Raw genomic sequence first — 21,649 nt, 5'->3', positions numbered from 1 at the left:
ACCAAGGAGTGGAAAGGAACCACTTCTGCCAAAAATAGAGATTTTTGTTTGTCTATTCTATTTCACTCGGAATTGCATTCCAAATATTAGTTTGTAAGGCTTTGCAATAAAACCTTTTGTTGGTCACCTGGAATTGTTCAAAGCAGAGCTGTTTTGTTTTTGTTGCTTCAGGAACTTCATTATTCGCAATCAATAAAAATAAATATGATTTCATCTGGCAACTGATGCACACCCCTGCAATTCTCTGCTTTTGCTTTTTAATAAATAGCAGCAGAATAGTCTTTCTTGTTGAATCATCAACCAAATTATTAGCAGGCATTGTTATATTATTACATGCCTAATTGTGTAATTTTTTTTAGCTCATATCTAAAATTAAATACACATCTGCATGTCTCACAAATTAGCAGCCACTGCCATTGAGTCGATGTTATAGTTATAAAAACAATAGTAGCTTAAGAGCTCACTCAGAATTGACCTTTTTGTGCCACCATATTTCAGACATAAAGTCACAAGTCATCTTTAAACTTGTCAAGGTCAAAGAACAGAGTTTGGGAGTGAATAGACTGTGTCCTTCTGCAGGAACCTTGCCATCATGAAGTATTAATTCCCCGATCGGGATGTTGGGGCAAGTCTGGTCCAGGCTCACAGCCGAGCCTGGTGCAAGCGCTAACACTTTTTCATACCTGTCGGTGTGAATTCCTAATCTTTTCTTTCCAGTACAAGATGGATTACCTGACTGCTGATATGTTGAATGAACCTCTCTGCAGTTTCCCTCAAGCTCCATCTTCTTGTGAGCGCATCTAGGCACGAATTGTTTACTTGCAGCTGGTACAGAAAAATCAAAATATTCCATTTCATTGTGACCATGAACATTTTCCAAGAATTACTTTTTTTAACAATGGCCACAGTCATGTGGGAAAAATACAGATGAATTATAGAAGAAAAATAAAATGTCAAGGTACTCTCCTTCACCCAGGTCATTTCATTCTGTTGTCATTCACTCGATAGCAACAAAACTGTTCTGCTTATTCTGAGGAGACGTTTCGCCTATTATTTGTGCATGCTTGGACTCGTCAGGCTTTATGCAACAGGGTCCGGACTGCGACCGTCAGCCTGTCTGAAACGTCTTCTAAGAAGTTCAAACGGTTATAAGGGCTTTGAATAGCCATGAGAGAGTGGCCCCACAATAAGCAATTAAATGCAACAGGCGTGTGTCTATGGAGATATATGTACAACACCTTCACACATACATACCGTAAATTTCGGGCTATAAGCCGCACCTGACTATAAACCGCACCAGCTAAAATTCGTGATTTTTTTTGTTTTATACTTACTACATAAGCCGCACCGGACCATAAGCCATACGTGCGCACGAGTTATTTACAAAGACAGTACACAGAAAGCCTTTTTAAAGTTATAATCACATTAACATTTCGTTGTAAACACGGAAGTAACAGCACAAGCTGGGCTAAAGTTTTAATAGCATTAACATTTCGGTGTAAACACGGCAGTAACAGCACTAGCTGGGCTAAAGTTTTAATAACATTAACATTTTGTTGTAAATACGGAAGTAACAGCACTAACTAGGCAGGTAAAAAAAAAAAAACATACCACTCAACAAAGTCACTGAGAGCCGTCTTTGTCTTCCTCCAGCAAAATCTTCCTCCTCAGTGTCTGATTGGAATATGCATGTAAAGTCGCTACATGATCGCGTAAGGTTTTTAATGTTTAATTCCCATTTGTAAGAGAATATACACAAAGATGATTGTCAGGAAAGAGATAATTATTTACGGATGCATAACTTTTATTAACATAACAGCACAACAGCGGTCCACAGCCTTTTTATGAGTGTATAAGTGTATTAGTCATGAGAAAAATCACGGAAAAAAAACTATACAAGCCGCACCGGACTATAAGCCGCAGGGTTCAAAATTTGAGAAAAAGTAGCGGCTTATAGTCCAAAATTTACGGTAATAACGCCGGTCGGTCCGCTATCCTCAATCGTGCTAGTGAGTAGCCACCTCCCTTCCAATTGCTAAGATTACCACATCATTAAGTGGCAATCAAGGTTACAAAAGCACTGCCATTAAGTGCAACATCCAATAGACAAGCACCCCTAAAGATGTAATGGTGGCCTATAGTTTTTTAACTAAAGGTGTAGAGGAATCACAGTTTGTTATCTCATGTAATCTTGACAAAGCCAAATTAAAACTGTCCTTAGCTTTGCCTGCGGCAGCATTCTTGTGTTGTTCTTTTCTCATTTTAAGGCTGAAGGTCCTCTACAGGGAGAAGTGACTGCATCTACGCACAAACTGCCTCTTTTTTTTCCAGCGCCCTCTAAAATGCAATATGTGTTGGCTAATTTCGTTTGTTGTGCTTGACTCGGTGCAGTGGCGGAATTGCTGCTCATTACAGGTTTTGGTCCATCTTGCTCCTCTATGTATGGGAAAACAGCACCACTATTAAGCCAGCGCATTAAGAGTTGCCATTACTGGATGTACCATGGAGACACATAAAAAGCAAAACCGCAGAGCACATTGTTGTGCACCGTGACAGCGAGTTTTAACACCGCATTATTCTGCTTAGCGTCCGGGTAAATCATCATCACACTCGGTTTAATGCAATAGATTAGTCAGTAAATTAAGGATGGATGGATGTAAGATCATCACCCTCTTAAATAATGAGTTACTTTTTGCATGTTTTTATGGGTCGAATAAAGAAAACAAATCGCTTAATACACAAGTTTATTTGCATAGTTACAGATTGCAGTCCATCAAAATGAGATGCATTTCATATTTTACGTATGATTGCTTCCATTGTTTGAAGTACCTCTTGAGGACGGTGGCTACCTACTCCACAAGTTGCTCTGCTACATCTGCTGCAAAGTGTGAGCTGTTGTTTTCTTTAAATCATATTTCCAAACATTAACGGGCATGCACTAGTTGGCATGCAAAAAGGAAACTGCCTTTATCAATGCTTTCTTCGCTTTATCACCCATCATGCATATTTAAACAGCAGCCATCTGAAAATCATGTGCCTTAGCATCGCAATTATTCATTTGAGGTATTTAAAAGTGCAAAGTTTTTTGAATGGCAGGGGTTTATAATAAATTATTCACACAAAAAGGCCCCTTTAACATCGTTTAGGGCAACATAATGGCTTCTACCTGCAGCATCCCTTCAGTGGAAGAATAATGCAATATGCTTGTGTTAATTTCTTCTGACAATCTTTGCCCACTCTAGATTCAAATCTGCTCTAACAGAATCACCTTTTTTTGCAAATCCAAGCATTCATCATTTCTTTTAACTATTGTCTATTTTTGTACCATGAAAATGATCGAGCAAATCGAAAGAAAGACCTTGGAGTAAACATTTAGAGAGTTCTAAAAAGAGAAAGAAATGTTTTGTGTTCTGAAACAGCCAATTTTGCACAACTACTACTTCATTTTAATAACACCCATCATGTTGTCGTGACAAACAAAAATCGGTGCCTTGATTCTGTCAACACCTATTTACTACCTTGTCATATGGGAAGTAATTGAAGTAGATGCTATGAACTAGCTGCCCTCATTATGGTGTTTTACATCAAGGCTCTACATCACACAACATTGCTCTTCTAAATCCCGTCTGAGATGTTTTTAAAAGGAAACAGGTAATTAACTACTCACCGTAGAGGGCAAAAATCCATATTCCAATAATGTTGATGGAATGTTTGCTGGCAGATGTGTGTGTCCTGCAATTTGAGTGCAAAACTGCAATTTCCACTTTGTAGGGCTTACTATTTTGTTGCTGTTTTTTATTTATTTTTTTTAAGTATTGACCCGCATACAAGAACAGTTCTCAAGTGTTTATAATGTTTGGAAGAGATTTTCATCAAAATACTCAGAGAATTGGAACGATGCCCTGACAGGTCATTCCATTATATCCATTTTGAATTACCGTATTTTCTGCACGATAAGGCACACCGGATTATAAGGCGGACCTTCAATGAATGGCCCATTTAAAAACTTTGTCCATATATAAGATATATACATTTAACCCGCAGGCCGGACTTTGGACACGCCTGCTGTAGTGGCTCAATATTGGTCCATATATAAGGCGCACCTGATTGTAAGGCGCACTGTCGGCTTTTGAGAAAATTTGAGGTTTTTAGGTGCGCCTTATAGTGCGGAAAATACGGTAAGCCTTTTAAAATGATCCATCCGTCCATCTATCCATCCATCTATCCACCCATCCATCCATCCATCCATTTTTGTCTGCACATCTTCAGGATGACGGGAAACAAGGAAAAGAAGGCTATGCTCGATTGTTCAAAATTCACAGTGCATTTAGAAAACTCATTGGGAGGTCTAAATTGGAAATAAAATGATTAGGGTGGATAGTTTAATCATGTTGTCATCACCTGCAGTGTGCTTTTCAATTTTCAGAGAGAAGAGCATGCTGGGATTCATGGAACATTATCTCATTTTGTCTTTATGTTCGCTCTGTTGGAAATATTTCCTGTCATTCTCAAATCTTTTCATTTGACATCCCAATTCACCCCTTTTGGTCAAATAAGCTGGATAATTGATTACCCATCAGCACAAACACTAAGATGTCTTCTGTCGTCCTCATTTCAGTGTAACCATTGATCACTGTTTGCCAGGAACGAAAATACAGATTTACTTGTGATAGTTAGATATGGATGAAATCCCAGCATGTAAACCCTCTAACCATGGTCACAACAAATTATATAATCTTTCTTCCCATGTGCCAGATGACCTCCCTGTCAGTGATGGGTTTTGAAGCCAATCATTCTTCATGTCAATATCACATGCTTACATGGATGTTGTGTTCTGTTAGTGCTACTTTATTGTTAGAAAAGCACAGTAGATGTTTTCTATGCCTGTAGGACACATGACCTTCAGTGTATCAAATCACGATATGGGATCACGTGATGAGTGTCACTGTGAAACGACTTTGTCGTGTTTAATATTGCCCTTCATTAGTTACAATTGTACCGCTTAATGTAGTACATCGAATCTGCTACAGTTGTGGACTTTGTAGGGATAATTACTGTTGACACTCTCAATTTATAATTAAGAGGGTATGTACTGCTTGACTGGCACAAGAGAACTTCAGAAAGAATAGTACATTTCAAAAGAAGTTCACTCAGACAGCCATCAGTTAATTTGTCGTATTTTGCAGGGTAAGGCAGTCATTTAATTGAAACTGTAATGTGTTTAATAGACAAATAGTGTATGGCAGGGGTGTCAAACTCATTTTTTCCACGGGCTACATTGTAGTCATAGCTTCTTTCAGAGGGCCATTATGACTGTCAACCCAAATAAATGTATGAGCACCTCATATTATATTCAAATAATATTATATTCAAATAACTCGTTTTCGAATCAGATGAGTAAATACTGGTCAAATATTTAAACAAAAAAGATATTATTAAAAGTGAAGACAATTTGCAATTCTAGTAATGACACATGAATTTGATGCACAATCTGTCTTCGCGGGCCACATAAAATGATGTGGCGGGCCGTATCTGGCCCCCGGGCCTTGAGTTTGACACCTGTGCTGTATGGCTTGCCATGTGTGTCACTGTTTTGGAATATCCGGATCAATGAAACTAAAAATGTTATAAGCACAGACTGAGTTACAGAATAGTTTTATTGGAAGACATGTGGAATGGGGTCAAGGCAGTTTCTGCCTGTGTCGTTGGGAAGTCGTGATAATGAGCCTCTCAGCTTTCTGTGGTTTCTTTCTTCCTGCAATGCAGTTGTCAAAAATTGAACTTTTTCTGCATCTTGAGGGCTTCACTCCCTACCATCACTTTCATAATTTCAATTTGGCTTGGAAATAATGCTTCTGGAGTTAATGGAATAACTTATGCTTTAAGTGAAAATGAGTTGATGTGAAGTCACGCAAGTCAAAGATCAATCAACAGTGTTAATAATGCTTGAGAAGCTCTGTATTGCACTTTAATGATGTGAAATGTGATGGAATTGGATGAGATGAGATAAACCAGTGTTGGTGTCACGAAAAGAAAATTTAACAGATATGGCCGCAATTACCAAAAGAGGTGGCACTGCAGTGTTCAAATTATGAGGCAGTTTCCTTACTCACCTTTATCTTGTTCACTCCCAAATGCTTGTTGTATTAATGATTCTAAAACTACTTCAGTGTTTGAGACAAAAATAATGACTATTTTCAAGGGCACTAATTGCTAGTCTTTTCTTGAGCTTGAAAAACATGCAATTACACCACAATTTGTTTTTATTGTGGTGATAAAAAGAAAGCACCTCCAAAGAATTCCAACGCTTTAGAAGGAAATATTCATTGTTACAATTTGATCTCTCTTTTAAAGAGTGGATGTTTTTTGGATACTTTTTATGCCTTTCTTGACATATTATACAAATGCTCGGGCTTCATTTACACTCTATTGGTGTAAGTTACTTTAGTGGATGGGTCATTTTAGACAAATGTCTCTTGGAACGTGGACTAAATTATGCATGGGTGCAGCAATTATCATTCTTGTTTGTATAAGAGCCCTATTTAGGGCTTCCTTACTAATTTAAAACAGCATATGTTCGCAATCTCATTATTAATTCTAACACATCTATGCTAAATAAGATTTTCCCATCATGCATCACTACCCCACCGTGACGTTATTAGTCAATGTGGGCACTTAATGAGTCATTTTACTGTTACAAACTAGCAATTTAGATTTACTTTCATTGTCACGCAGATGGAATGGGTCCAGTGGTGTCGACTACAAAGAAGACAATTCCTTTACTTCACAACTCATAGGCTGCATTAATAATAACTTTGATGTGGCAGATGCTCAATAATTGCCTTGGTGATAAAAGCAACCCAAGCGTACCATGATTCATTCTGACATCCACCCCAGTAACATAACATTCGATTGTTTGAAATGTTGAATAGAGCTGCTAAACTTTTCCAAACTTGATGATCCATGTGGATATGCAAAACCATTTTCTGCGCAAAAACTGAGGTAGCCGGAACTTGCCTTAGGGCTGCACAAAAAATTGAAAAATGTCAATGTCGCAATTTGTCCCATGCAAGTCTGCATGTGTATCACAAAGAAATACAATAACGTTATCTGAATTTGAGCAGTCAGACGCAAACTTAAATGTACATCGTCATCCAATAGTACACCGTTGTCAAACTCAAGGCCCGGGGGCCAGATACGACCCGCCACATCATTTTATGTGGACCACGAAGACAAATTGTGCATCAAATTCATGTGTGTCATTACTAGAATTCCAAATTGTCTTCACTTTGAATAATATCTTTTTTTTAAATATTTGACCAGTTTTTACTCGTCTGATTTGAAAACGAGTTATTTGTCAGTTTGTTTTGTAGCTTTTACTGTATATAATATGAGGTGCTCATACATTTATTTGGGTTGACTGTCATAATGGCCCTCCGAAAGAAGCTATGACTACAATGCGGCCCGTGGAAAAAAATGAGTTTGACACCCCTGCAATAGTATATAATAATAGAACATTATATGGGGTAATTACAATTATTTAGACTAGTGGCTCTTAACCTTGTTGGAGGTACCGAATCCCACCAGTTTCATATGTGCATTCACCGAACCCCTCGTTAGTGAAAAATGATTTTTTTTTTTTTAAATTCAAGACATAGATGTTTTTTACTAGTGCACAAAATGAGCCGTGCATGAGCATCACCTTGTTTAAAGAACAAAACCAACACAATGCATGAACTCAAAACAAATTACATACTGGCAAATCAGAATTTACACGATAAATCAGGTTTATTTGGACCTCCTCAGGTTAAGAACCACTGATTTAGACATTGAACTTAAATATTTTGCCTTCTGAAAAAATTTAAGTATTTCATTAGAAAATAAAAATTTAATTTCAATACCCATATCGCATATTGTATGTTTTTCCAGTATCGTGCAGCCCGAACTTGCTGTGCTTTTCTAGCAATCTGTTCGAATCCTTCGGCCTCACTGCCTCTGCCGAGTTTATTCTTCCTGCTGTGTGTTTGCTGGAGGAATTCATCTCACATAAAGATCAAGATGATAGCAGGCAGCAATGGCAGAGATGAGAGCGTAGAGACATAGTGGGAGTCGTTCAGCATTCGTCATTATATCTCTTTTTAGAGAAACATCAAACACATGATCACTTAACTTGTTTATCAGACAAATGTGTACGACATCAGTTCTGATGACATGATCTTCCCTCCAACAATTAAGTAAAAACAAAAAGTGTATGCTTTAGACATTATTTTAAATTACATTTGTTTGGATTTTTTTAACATTCTGAATTTGAAATTGTCTGTCTGTCTGTCTGTCTGTCTGTCTGTCTGTCTGTCTGTCTGTCTGTCTGTCTGTCTGTCTGTCTGTCTGTCTATCTATCTATCTATCTATCTATCTATCTATCTATCTATCTATCTACCTACCTATCTATCTATCTATCTATCTATCTATCTATCTATCTATCTATCTATCTATCTATCTATCTATCTATCTATCTATCTATCTATCTATCTATCTATCTATCTATCTATCTATCTATCTATCTATCTATCTATCTATCTATCTAACACGGTAAAATATTGTGATATAGATGTACAGTAACGTCCTCACATCATTTACTGAAAGATTATATACCACAAATAGGAGGCGGAGCTGAAGAAAGACAATTGTGGAATAAATAAATAAATAAATAAATAAATAAATAAATAAATAAATAAATAAATAAATAAATAAATAAATAAATAAATAAATAAATAAATAAATAAATAAAAATAATAATAGTAAATAAATAATTTAAATTGTAGGGCGCATTTCCCCATTTGGTATATGATGCAGTGATGCATTACCCTGGATAGTCCTCACTAATTCCTTTCTTTTCGTCTTGCCTTGCTCTGGGATTTTTCAGCTCCAGAAACCCAATTCAGTTTCAAGTCCACATGAGGAACGTTGGCGAAGGTGGGTTTTGCTCCCGCACGACTTAGTTTTCAACAACACGCTTTTACTTCCTGCTATCGTCCAAAACATATCCCAGCCAGGAAGCTAGTCAACAGTCACAGCTTTCGCCCAGCCAACGTGAATGACGTGTACGCAGTGATCGATAATTATGATTCCGTACACTGTCAACATCAAACTCGCGGCTCGGACGTTAACTGGCACTCTAAATTTGCAGAATAAAACGGCTGTTGATTGGTGAGTACTGCTGCTGTTCTCTTAGCATGCATTGATCAGAAATGACAGTGTGTTTACATTTTATTTTTGCAAATGGCGTTGCTCTTTTTTTTCATACTCGGTTCCCTTAGTGTAGTAAAATGCACGCAATATTAGCCGTTGATCTTTTTGTATTTGACAAGATGTTGAAAAAAAATGCACGTAACGAAGACATCTCGTGTCATGTGATGGGCATTTTACTGGGCCTGCTGGATTTATGAATCCTTGTCCTTGTTTCGAAATGTAACAAATTACGTGTGTGTAGCAAACAATACGTTTTTATTCTGATCATAAAGTATGTCATTCATTGTGCTGGTCTAAATGCAAATGCTGCACCAATACTATTACTATCAGCGCCCTTTTTTTTTGGTAAAGGAAGGAAATGTGAGGAATATAAATTTACCATTCAATTATAAACAAATACATCGGCTATTTAACCTTTTTTCAGTATACACTCCCTTAAATGAGGCTGTGATAAATAGTAATGTAATCAGTGGCCAAAGGAATAAAATTGTTTGAACATTTCCTATTGCTATAGTGGGTTTTCAGGATAATCATGGTTTTCAGCATTATTACAATATTGCTTGAAAAGGTAAACTAAACAAATTTGCTGCTCAACTTCATTTTGAATGTACAAAAATCAGCGACCATATGCACTTCTTACACATTTATGGATTTTCTTACATGCATTACGTCACAATAAATCACGTGGCATCACTCCCTTTAATTATTGGTCACTAAATTGTAAAAAAAAATCTGTATGGACTAACTATGTAAATATGTAAGTAGCAAAATTACCATTTCTTGATAAAGGTTAGGGATTTCCCAATCACATTTTCTGCACTCAAATCTGATTCACTTCATTTTCAGTGTTTGCAGCTATGGCTGAACAGTTTTCAAATTGTCATTGGAATTTAGTAGAGTACAGCTTTCAAACGGCAAAAGCTTGATTTATTAAAAGGAAAAAACAACTCCTTTATTACGGGGAGTTTGTCATAGCTGCATAAAATTCTGCAAGTCAAAGTATTTACTAAGTTTAAAGATTCATTTATGAGTTACATTTGCTTAAATATGCACAGGAAGAGAACCTTGAAAATGAATTAAACCGTTCCAACATGATGCCTTTTTATATGACTGGACGTATACCAGCAAATAATGTTCCACAGCATGTTCCTACAACCGTCTTCTCCATCCTCCTTTTTCGATTTCATAGGGGCTGGCAAGGGCTGATTGCGCAAGGATGTCATTCGAGCATCCTCATTATTGATCCAAAGACATCACAGACAATCCAAGTGTTAGAAAAACACAAAGCCAATGTGGTCAAGGTAAGAGCTTCTGTAATTACTTGGCTACAACCACGGATATACATATGCTTGTAGTTTTCTTTGGTTTTGATTGTTAGTATACACTTAAAATGTAAGCTGTAAAATACTCTGAATGTTGAATCAATGTAATGCATGGTTGAAGACAATGACAATCATGGACATGATCTTGGGTTAATGTTTCATAAACTTTCATAAGAATTCTTGGGTATGGATATTGCTGGACATTGAATTTTCTCCAGGGATCAATAAAGTATCTCTCTCTCTCTCTCTCTCTCTCTCTCTCTCTTCTCTTCTCTTCTCTTCTCTTCTCTTCTCTTCTCTTCTCTTCTCTTCTCTTCTCTTCTCTTCTCTCTCTCTCTCTCTCTTTTCTCTTCTCTTCTCTTCTCTTCTCTTCTCTTCTCTTCTCTTCTCTTCTCTTCTCTTCTCTTCTCTTCTCTTCTCTCTCTCTCTCTCATTCTCTGCACTCAAGTGATAATAACCGCGTCATTCAGCCAAATTTTCACTATGTCTTGTAATTGTGTAATCTTTTGAAGAATGGGGTCATTTTGCATGGAGATGAACGAAACCAATGAAACTGAGGTTAAAACAGGAAGTCCGTGACATTAGCTATCAACAACTGACTTGGGCTTATTCTATGATACAGCTGTGACTAATGATTATTTTGATAATCGATTAAGCTGTTGATGATTTTGTTGATTTATCAATGAATCTGAAAAAGTTTATATTTCTATTCTTTTACTCGAAAACGTAACACTCTCTCCAATCTTTCCAAACATGAATTATGGTTCTGTCACTGGATTGGTCTATAACAGTTCAGAAAATAGGTAAAAATGTTGATCTTTGTTTTGCAAAGTAAAAGCATATGTTTGCAAATACATTTAAAAAAATAATAATTTTAAGAAATCAGCTAAGTACGTGATTTTTTTTGTAGAGTTATGTTGACAAATAATGAAATTTGAAGGTACCCTTTGGCCAGATTTCCAAAAAACAATTCCACAAAAAGTCCATTTTTCCCCCAAATACAAAAAGCTCATTGTCTCTGAAACCCATCATTCGATCTCTAAAATCCCTGGTGCTTTGCAGTCATTCCAACCATACATCACATTTTCACACATTGTCATTTGGAGAAATCTTGTCATGTCTCTATTTAAATAAATGGACAAAGCTTTTGTGAAAATTGGCATTTGTTTCATGTAATCTTAAAGATACATATTATATGAGGTTATTTGTTGTTATCAGGACATGAAGTTACCTATATCAGAATATAAAATTATCCCCATAACACCCAGCACTGGCGTATATAAAAACATCGTCGTAAAGGGGGTTTATTAGATATTTCCATGTATTGTTGCTTTTTTGTACCGATATATTTGTCAAGTAAGATACACACACAGCTGCTGGCAGGCTACCTTCTGAAAGAAAAGTATCATTTATCTATTGTTAGTATTGTTTGACCTTGAGCTAAGTAGTTGCTGTCTGACATTATTGATCCTGTGGAACGATGCCTCTCTCCAATGACTGAGCGTGTGTGTGTGTGCACGTGTGTTTTGAAGACTAATAATGGGCCGTAAATTCAACAGTGATTATCTGAGTGCAAGCTCTGCCTGAGGCTTCCATTCTTTTTTCCCAAATGCACCTAATCATGGATACGCTGCTGCAGTTGGCAATTTCTCAGAACACAGTCACACAATAGGCATCTTGCTGGATAATAGTGGATAATGGGGAAAAAATAAACCTTTATAAAGACGGAATTAAAATAGACAAATAATAAATTATTTAAATACGCCAATTTGAGCAATTTTTTTTTTTTTTTTAAATATTGTTTGTATTGTTTTGCACTGGCCACACATTTACATGACAAGCAGTCTACAGTGAACACCTGCGATTTATGGAGGATGGGGACTGGCCATTAATAGTGAACATTAAAATTGTGTATAATAGATGCACATTGAACTCTTTTTTTTTTTTTTTTTTTGCTTTTTTTCTAACCTAAAATTCTCATAAGCATTCAGTATTCGTTTCTTACGAAAAGAGGAGCTGGGGAATAAAACTAAACAAAAAAATAATAATAAAAAGTATTGAAAAAATAATTTTGAATATGCAAATCCGCAAATGCAGACCCGTGGGTAAGTGTGGTTCCACTGCATAGTCACTGCTCAAATGATCAGTTTTCTGTTTAAAATTTGTTATATTCTTTTCCAGTCAGTAGTAAATCATACAAAAATGGACATATGCACATCGACAAAACCTGCTTACGGTCGTGTTATTTTCACTTGCACAGCTTTCAGGCAGCTTTACTGATCTTTGACGTATTAAATGCAGTCACACAATAAATGTCCAGACCAAACACCATTGCTCATGTTCAACCCACGTTCTTTGAAAAGGAAGTATTTACATGCGCACAACCACTAATGAGCTTGTATTTATGTTTAATACACAGCAGCATATAAACAAACCACAAACATCAGCATGGAGCCTCACAGTTATCTGAATACATAAGATAAACATTGACTGTTCACTAAAACGCTTGGAGCAGTCCCTGCAGTCACGTCTGTGTGTCAACATGAGAGATGAAGAGGCACAATAATATAACTTCAGTGATTAATTTAATCTTGAACATCCTGACATTTTATTTCATTGTAAAGGTCAAGGTCACATACGCAGACTCACATTTAACTGAGAAACCCTCCTAATAAATCATTTGCTCAAAGATGACCTGTGCTTTGAGATTAATTCTTTACAATGCATCTTTGACAATTCAGTTGGGCGACAGTAACAGCATTGCACCAAAGTGTTGCAAGTTCAAGACCCACTGAAGACAAAATAATTGGAAATGGGAAGTGGTTGCTAGAGAGATGCCAAAACACAAATTTCTTTAGTATCCTTGAGCAAGACAGCGAAGCAGCAGTATATTACTTCGTCATTGTGGGACAGTTTAGTGATTCAATCAGTTTAGTTTTCAAGAGGAAGTAGAGTTAGAAATTGTCTTCACAATATGTTCTTTGCACCCCCACTCGTCTAAACACGGCATAGTGCAGTGATGCCTCGTTTTTCGCTGGAGATGCGTTCCAGAACCACCCGCGAAAAATGAAAATCCGCGAAAGAGAAACTATATATGTATGTATTAAGAAATTTAAACACCATTGTATTGAAATTTCCAACACGTGGTGTTTTTTGTTGACCAAAAGAGAGAATGGATGTGTCAATGAGAAGTAAATTAGAAGAGTGGTTTGTCCTTGCCAAGCAATGCAACATGCCCACCTTCGGAAATACCACACTACACTAACCCGAGGGAATCATGCATAGCGAAACCAAAGTGAGTCATGGTTGCGCATGAATCTCCTGTTTGCATTGTGGTCCAGTACACAATATTAAAGCTTTTTAAACTCTCCCCAATACGTTTATGTGACATAAACCTTTTCCACTCCCTTAATAACCATTCCCACATCGTGCTGTGCATGTATTGTACCTTTACAGTAAATAGAAGAACAAACACGTCAAGTTACATGACCAAAATCACAAAACAAGTGAGCTGTTATTTGTCATTACCTGAACCCTGATGTTATTTTCAGTGTACAGCAAGTAGCGAAACAGTCGTCCCTGAGATGGATTAAAATGGGTGGATTTTGCTGCTAAATTTATATTTCGCAAAAACGCAATTGTTGTGCATGACTCAGAAGTAATTACACCACATTATCACTAATGATGCCATTTTGTTAATTCTTCCTCCAGGTAAAGTGGTCAAGAGAAAATTACTACCATAACTTGAGCTCGCCCTACTGTTTGCGACTGGCCTCGGGAGATGCCTCTGGAAAGATAATAGTGTGGGATGTGGTTAGTGGCACTGCCCATTGTGAGATCCAAGAGCACTCCAAACCCATTCAGGGTAAGAGATCGTTGAAATCGCCCCCCCACCTCCATTTTTATAGCAGCTTAAATTGATTCTTTATCCTGGGGCAGGACATTACCCAAGCAAGACTTGCCAAGAAAACAATCTATTCTGTCAAGTAACTCTTAAGTTGTGTGCGATTTGTTTTCATTACAATACTATTGCCATCACTCTATGTGTCCTGCTGCAACACTATGCATTCATCTTCTTCATTCCCGTCTGTTCTTATCTGGCTTCCTCGACTTTTCCTTCAGATTTGGAGTGGCTGTGGAATCAGGATGTGTCCCGTGATCTTTTGTTGGCCGTGCATCCACCAAACTACATCATTCTATGGAATGGAGACACAGGAACCAAGCTGTGGAAGAAAAGCTATGCGGAAAACATCCTGTCGTTTTCTTTTGACCCGTTTGACCCATCCAACATGGCATGTATGTACTCAATAATGGAACGATTAGTTGAGTAATTGATTAATCTGTTGATTATTTTATTGATTATTCAATGAATCAGATACACAAAACAGGTTTTATTTTCACCCCTTTATTCAAAAGCCTGACATTTCAAATTGACTGCAGAAAATGCACAAATGTTAACTAATGATGATTCGGTTAGTGATTTGATTCGTAAAACATAAAAGAAAAGGCAAAAATGTTGATGAAAGTATTCAAATTAAAAGGAAATGTTTTATTCTGTTCACCACAAAGTTAATGGATCCCGTTTTATGGAATACTACAGAAACTAGAGAATATTTAGAATAGAGAGGCTGGAATTTTGAGCATATGGACTATTTTAAATTTAAATTTCAGATAAATTTTAAATGAAAAAAATCGTAATGATTTTATTAATAAGATTAATAGATTAATTGGATATTCGATTGGTTGTCGATTAATCGTTGCGCCTCTACAATAATGTCTAATTGAAGCTGTTGTGTAATTAACACTTGACTTTTCATGACAAAAGTGCCCGAGATCTTTTACTGTCTTTTTCCAGTGCTGACGAGCGAAGGAATTGTCTTCATCACAGACTTTTCCCACTCAAAACCACCAGGAAGTGCGGGCAAAAAGGTTTACATTGCAAGCCCACACGCAAGCCCCGCCCACACCAAGCCTGCACCCACAGCTGCCCCGCCTCCTACCGGTGCCAAGAAAGCTCTCAACAAGGTCAAAGTGCTAATTACCAATGAAAAGCCCACGTAAGAGCCACCTTTCATACATCTTCAGAACTGTATTTGAAAATAAGTAGACACATCAAATATACCTGGAACATGTAGTTACAAGTATTGCCAGAATACATATATGTATATGACCACATCAACAAAATAATACACTAGATTTTCATATTTATATTTACCAATTATGTAGTATAGCGTTAAAACACAATTTACCTCAATTGCTAGTTTCCAGCCATACTTTTAATGTGAAGGTTTTTCTTTAAGGGCCAATTTATTTATTGTTATTATTATGTTTATATATGTACAGTATGTTTTAGTTTGTTTTTAAAACATTCACCTCAGTTTACTGGCTGTAGCTGTGCCAGTTACTGTTTTGATATCAAAAGCACAGCTCATATGAACCATATGGCTTCAAATCCCCGCGGTTGTTGTTAAAAGGAAAGGCTCGAATAAATTTTGACAAATGCCAACTATGCATACCGGATCTGGTACAAGATTTTTTATTGTGAGCTCATTTTTACGGTGACACATTTGCCAAATTATCAGATGGTTTCAAACATTTCAATAACATGTCAAACCAATCAGGAAGTTGCCAAATATAGATTGCATGAAGACTAGTAACAAATGTCCCTGAACATTTGAAGAAAACATGTAAGGGTTGCCTTTATTTGAAGTTATGTGGCTACCACATGAACCTCTTTTTAAAGAAAACAGTATAAATATGGACCAAGCATTCATTTTTGTCATCCACTATGCTTGTGCCTGTTAAACTGGCTTATTCCTAACAGTTGCTCCCTGCAGTGTGTCTCCACACCCAGCTAATAGGCTTGATACACACAGGCGCACACCCATAGTAACACTCAGTCACACAAATGCACGCACACATTTTATCTTGCTTGTCTTCATTCTTTCTCCTTCCTCGCTCATCATGTCCATTTCATGTTTGTTTTATTTAAAATCTTATTCTAGTCTCTCTCGCAATTATTTTCCTACGCTTGATAGGTGGCCGATTTGAAAAAAAAGTCTTAAACATGCTGTCTTAATTACTGCATTATGTCATAAATGTCTCAATAGGCAGCCACTAATCTGGCAGTTTACGCAAACATGAATGCAGGATCTGATTCTCGGCTCTCAGCTTTGTGTACAGTTATCACGCACAGTCAAATCTGTATGTTTATGTCTGATTTAGAGGGACCTTGTAGATATAATGAGTTCTGAGCTCTAAACTCTAAGAAAAAATAGTTTCCTAGGCAACATAAAAATACAAGTGGGTAAATGTTTCGAAATACTGAAAAAGACACAATAGAGCAACAGCCTGTATTAGAATCCCCTTCCAATGCAATATAGCACAGACGCTTATTATTGTGGAATAGATATATTTGATAGCTAGATCAGAATTGATTTTGATAGATAGAAGACTTCGACATTTGCTCATTTTTGACCCCATTTGCCTGCATCAAGGAGTTTCTAATCTTGCGGAACTCAACGGCTCCTAATGTTTTTTTTTCTCAAGTCATTTTTAGCTTCATCGCCTTCACCATATCATGATCTCACTAGCTGGCGTTTATCAGGTGTTTCTCTGTCTGTGATCTTATCGTAAAATGGTGATGGACAGTAGAATCTAGGTATAATATATAAGTATCGAATGTGTGGAGAAAAAAAAAATAATTTGACAAACTGTCTTTCTCTTTTGTCTGCCCCCAACTTTGTGGCCCATAGCGCAGAGGCAGTGACATTGAACGACTGCCTGCAGCTGTCTTACCTGCCCTCCAAAAGGAACCACATGTTGCTGCTTTATCCCAGGGAGATCCTCATTCTAGACTTGGAGCTCAGCCAGACTGTGGGAGTTGTTGCCATTGAGCGTTCGGGAGTGCCCTTCATCCAGGTGAGGCTCTGCGTAACTTTTATCACCAGGGTTGTATGCATTTAAAGTCTTATATAAATTAGACTAACTTCATTGTAAGAATATGACTTTGATCACCCAAGTTCAAAATTAGTTTTACTCTCAGCCTTTATTTAATTAACAAGGCCCTGATATTAAAACACCTTCAGCATGAATGTTGAATGTTTTGAAACCTATTGTTATTCCCCGGATGGTTCATTTCGCTAAAGTAAGTCTGTGCCAGTACTGTTGAGCTCTTACGTACTTCATTCCTCACCGTCTGTGCCTCCCCTCAAAGTAGTGTACTCTATTTATCACCGGGCTTTACAAAAATCTTTGATTATAGATGAATCATCCAAGAGGACAACTACACGCCCAGCACAAATGATAACGTTTTCTACTTTTCTTTCTCAATCTCATTAAAGTCCAATAAGAAGCCAGCAGAGCCCGGCATTGAACTTGATGTCTGATGTCTTGTTTATCGTAATAATTAGGTTCAGTCGCACCGGTGACCTTTAGGTGACAATTTTCTTTCAACTGGAGAACAGATTTTTAATTAGAAATAGATGACTTTATTTTATTTTTTATTTATGTCTACACATACAGCATATAAAAAGAAAACGAAATGTCACTATACAAGTCTTTATTTCGATAAACTGCTCAATGCGTTAATATTTTCAAATGACCACTTTTACAACCTTTCTCACACATCACAATCACAATAGTGCAGCTCGTGAAGTCCTTGAGAGCTATTATGAGCTCCATGTTGGTGACCCCTGATTTTTTTCATTGAGCCAATTCTGTTCTGGAACGTGATGAGATGCTTTGCATATGCAAGTACTCCTTTTTTCCGTGTTTTCCAGTGCCTCCCCCACAGTTAATTACATGACTGATGGTAAAAGCTTAAGCGTGCGTTAATGTAGAGGGTAAAAACATCGCAATTCAAAGACATTTAGACACCATGCTTCACTTCTTTCCATTTATCATTTACACATGCGCTATCAGTTTTTACTTAAAATTAAAGATGTTTCATGCTTCCCCCTGTGTGAACTGTTTCCCCCGAACTAAACTATCTACTCCTACAAGCTAGTCAGACTATCTACGTGGCGATGTATGCTGTCCAAAAAAAAAAAAAAACACAAACTGCTCCTTAAAAGTCAGATAAAATCAATGCCCCTCATTTTTTTCACCAGGTTTCTCACTTGTATGACACATTGTCTGTTTTTGTACTTGATGCTGTTGTTTATATTGTGATCTTGCTCATTGCCCTTACAGTGACCCCTCGCTACTTTGCATTTCGTTTATCGCGGCTTCACTACATCGCGGATTTCTTTTCCAAATTAAAAAACAATTTAAAAGTCAAAATAAAACTTCTAAATTGAGGAAACGTGTGTCTAACCTTTAGGACAATGTAATATTGCTCCAAATGTTCGTTTACATTCCTTTAGAAGTCCGTTTTCGTGTGTTAGCACGATCGTGAATTAGCATCTTTCCGCGGATTTCACTTATGGCGGGTGGTTTTTGGAACCAATTATCCGCGATAAATGAGGGATTACTGTATAGCAATTTGTGACCATTATCTGTGAAACTGGCTGGAGTGCAACAGAACATGAACACATTTAGTCGCGACGTGATGTCGCCGGCAGAATGGCGAATGATCGCAAACGCAATGATCTTTACCTCAACTGTATATGTCAGGTGATCCCCTGCGCCCAGAGGGATGCCCTGTATTGCCTCCATGAGAACGGATGCATCACCCTTCGCGTGTGCCGTTCCACCACAACTCTTGAAGAAGGATCAGCAGCAACAGGTATGCCCAACCTCGCACATGCAATGGGGACCATTTCTACTAACTCGCGTGAAACGCTGTCTTCCCCTCTTCATTGATTCAGCCGTCATATAGTGCAGTTGGAGCCTAAGGCTTTTCTCTCTATGCTCCACTGGGCATTCAGGTTCTTACTATCTCATTTATCTTTGGTTTAGTGTTACAGGCCAACGGGAGTCTATTGTCTCAGCAAATCTCTTTTTCTTTCTGCCTTATTTCCTCTTTGCCCATCTCTGCAGCTTCTTTTCTTGCTTCCCCCACATTTTCTTTTGAGTCTTTCACACCCTCATTTAAACGCATATTTCTGTTCCTGGTACTTATCTCCTTAAATCCTCTCGCTTTATAGTTCTACTCTGACTTCCCCTCACACTTACCTTTTCTACTATCCATCCCATTTATAACCTTGCCTCTTTTATTTTATTAACACCTAACCAATGCCTTGTTCCACACTTGTCTTTTTTTATTCACATGCTCAACAGCTGTCAGCATGCCCCCTCATTCCTGCATCTTTTTCCTGACTTTCTACCTTTCAGTCATATCTATATAATTTATTCTTTTTTTTTCTCAGACCCAGAACAGAGTGCCCAGGAGCTTGTGTATGACCTCCGCTCTCAGTGCGATGCTATCCGTATCACCAAGACTGTCCGTCCGTATCGCATGGTTATCTGCCCCATCAATGAAAATAATGCCGCTCTCATGGTCAGCGATGGCAGAGTCATGCTATGGGAGCTTAAAGCCGTTGCAGGCAGAGTTACTGCCAATCCAAGGTACACAAACACACACACACACACACACACACACTGCTCAACATTTCTGGAGTGACATTGATTCACAAACAGGCTTAAAGTGAAGGATGAAGTCACAGTAAGAGTCAGACTATTTTTTTCAGACGCCTTAAATAAACTTTCCTAAAAACTGCATAATCCTCTGACCTAAATTTAGGCTTCTTAGAGACTGTTGCAGGTAGGCCATGCAGGATTTAAGCTATCCCGCTTTTCTTTGATATGAAATTTCTAAGCTTCTGTTAGGGAGACATAACTGTAGTTCTCTTTTTTTTTTTTTATGTGCCTACTATCAAGGTAATACTGTATAGGCAAATAAATCCTCCATCCATCCATCCTAACAGTATTAATTAAAAATGCATGTGATGTTTGCCTCATAGCTTCACCTTATGATATTGCTGCTGAGTCTTAATATGCTTAAAATTCTCTTGGCTTCAACTCACGTAAGACAGATGCAGTGCCATACTTCCATGATCTATTGGATTAAATTTTGATCTTGGCCCTTGTGTTGCAGTTCAGGTTTATCCCCGCTCTACTCCCCTGTGTCCTTTTGTGGAGCTCCGCTGGCTCCAAACCAGAAACATATTCAAAATCTCTCTCTCAACAGCATGATAGGTACGTCTGCTCAGCATCTTCTGCACTATTGTGTGTCAACATAGTACACATTTGTCTGTAATCTTTTTTGAGTTATTCGATGCCTGTTGAAAACAGCTATTTGTGCACAGTATTCTTACTGTAGACAGCCCATACAAATCATCTCATAAATTGTCTGTTGGTCATTTCGTGTTGGCAGAAATTGCTATCGCAAGCATTATTTGCAGTCTGTTGGTTTTTTGGGGGGGCTGATTTTGAGTGAAGAAGACTTTCTCTGCAGACCAGAAAGAAAATACTTACCATTCAGGGTATACGATTCTCGGTATGTTTCAGTCCTTTAAAAATAAAACAGCGATGATAAAGTGACAATAAAAATAAGATAATTGGTGCTTAATATTTTTTGATTGCTATGATTCAACATTTGTATATAATATATATCTATATATCCCTAGGAAAACCAAATGTTTACTTTTTTTGACAGTTGAATGAACTTTGCATAAGACTGCAAGATAATGACAAAAAAAATCAAGGTGCAATTATTTTAGTTTAAAATGGTGTGGTGTAACATTTTTTATCTCTAGGTCAAACTTTAATCGCTGGTGAGGCCCCTCTTCCATCCTCCAACCAGCAAGAAGTCCAGCTCAAGTTCCTGTTGACCGGACTCCTCTCTGGTTTGCCACTGCCACCTTTTGCCATCCGCATGTGTCCACCTCTTACAACCAAAAACATCAACCATTACCAACCGATGCTGGCTGTTGGTAGGTTCTGTTGCAAACACATACTCGCCTACTAATACAAAGACAGATAAATATTTCCACACTGATTTTATTTTGCTTCCTCTGCCCTGAACCAATGAATGGGTTTACTGACCATTAACTACTACCATAAGTAAGGAGGGGAAGAATTCACTTCTGAAAGGTGGAAAGCACCTTTATCTAAAAGTAAAAAAAATTCTGCGG

General features: G+C 37.5%; 1 protein-coding gene across 1 annotated transcript in view; it reads left to right on the top strand.

The window, feature by feature from the left end:
- Positions 1-9,010: 9,010 nt before the first annotated feature.
- Positions 9,011-21,649, top strand: part of wdr11 (WD repeat domain 11) — a 35,313-nt gene continuing 22,674 nt past the window's right edge. Inside the window, exons 1-10 of the mRNA XM_088385221.1 lie at positions 9,011-9,207; positions 10,439-10,550; positions 14,283-14,436; positions 14,694-14,867; positions 15,427-15,628; positions 17,327-17,492; positions 19,188-19,299; positions 19,883-20,081; positions 20,611-20,711; positions 21,272-21,448. Coding sequence (XP_088241347.1) covers positions 9,122-9,207; positions 10,439-10,550; positions 14,283-14,436; positions 14,694-14,867; positions 15,427-15,628; positions 17,327-17,492; positions 19,188-19,299; positions 19,883-20,081; positions 20,611-20,711; positions 21,272-21,448 — 1,483 coding nt within the window. The 5' untranslated portion in view covers positions 9,011-9,121. The remainder of the gene's footprint in view (positions 9,208-10,438; positions 10,551-14,282; positions 14,437-14,693; positions 14,868-15,426; positions 15,629-17,326; positions 17,493-19,187; positions 19,300-19,882; positions 20,082-20,610; positions 20,712-21,271; positions 21,449-21,649) is intronic.

This window comes from Syngnathus floridae, chromosome 9 (genome assembly GCF_059516105.1).
Source record: "Syngnathus floridae isolate MCC-2025c chromosome 9, RoL_Sflo_1.0, whole genome shotgun sequence".
NCBI classification, from domain to species: Eukaryota; Metazoa; Chordata; class Actinopteri; order Syngnathiformes; family Syngnathidae; genus Syngnathus; species Syngnathus floridae.
The sequence above is the reverse complement of the archived record's forward strand: the minus strand, read 5'-3'. Positions and strand labels throughout refer to the sequence as shown.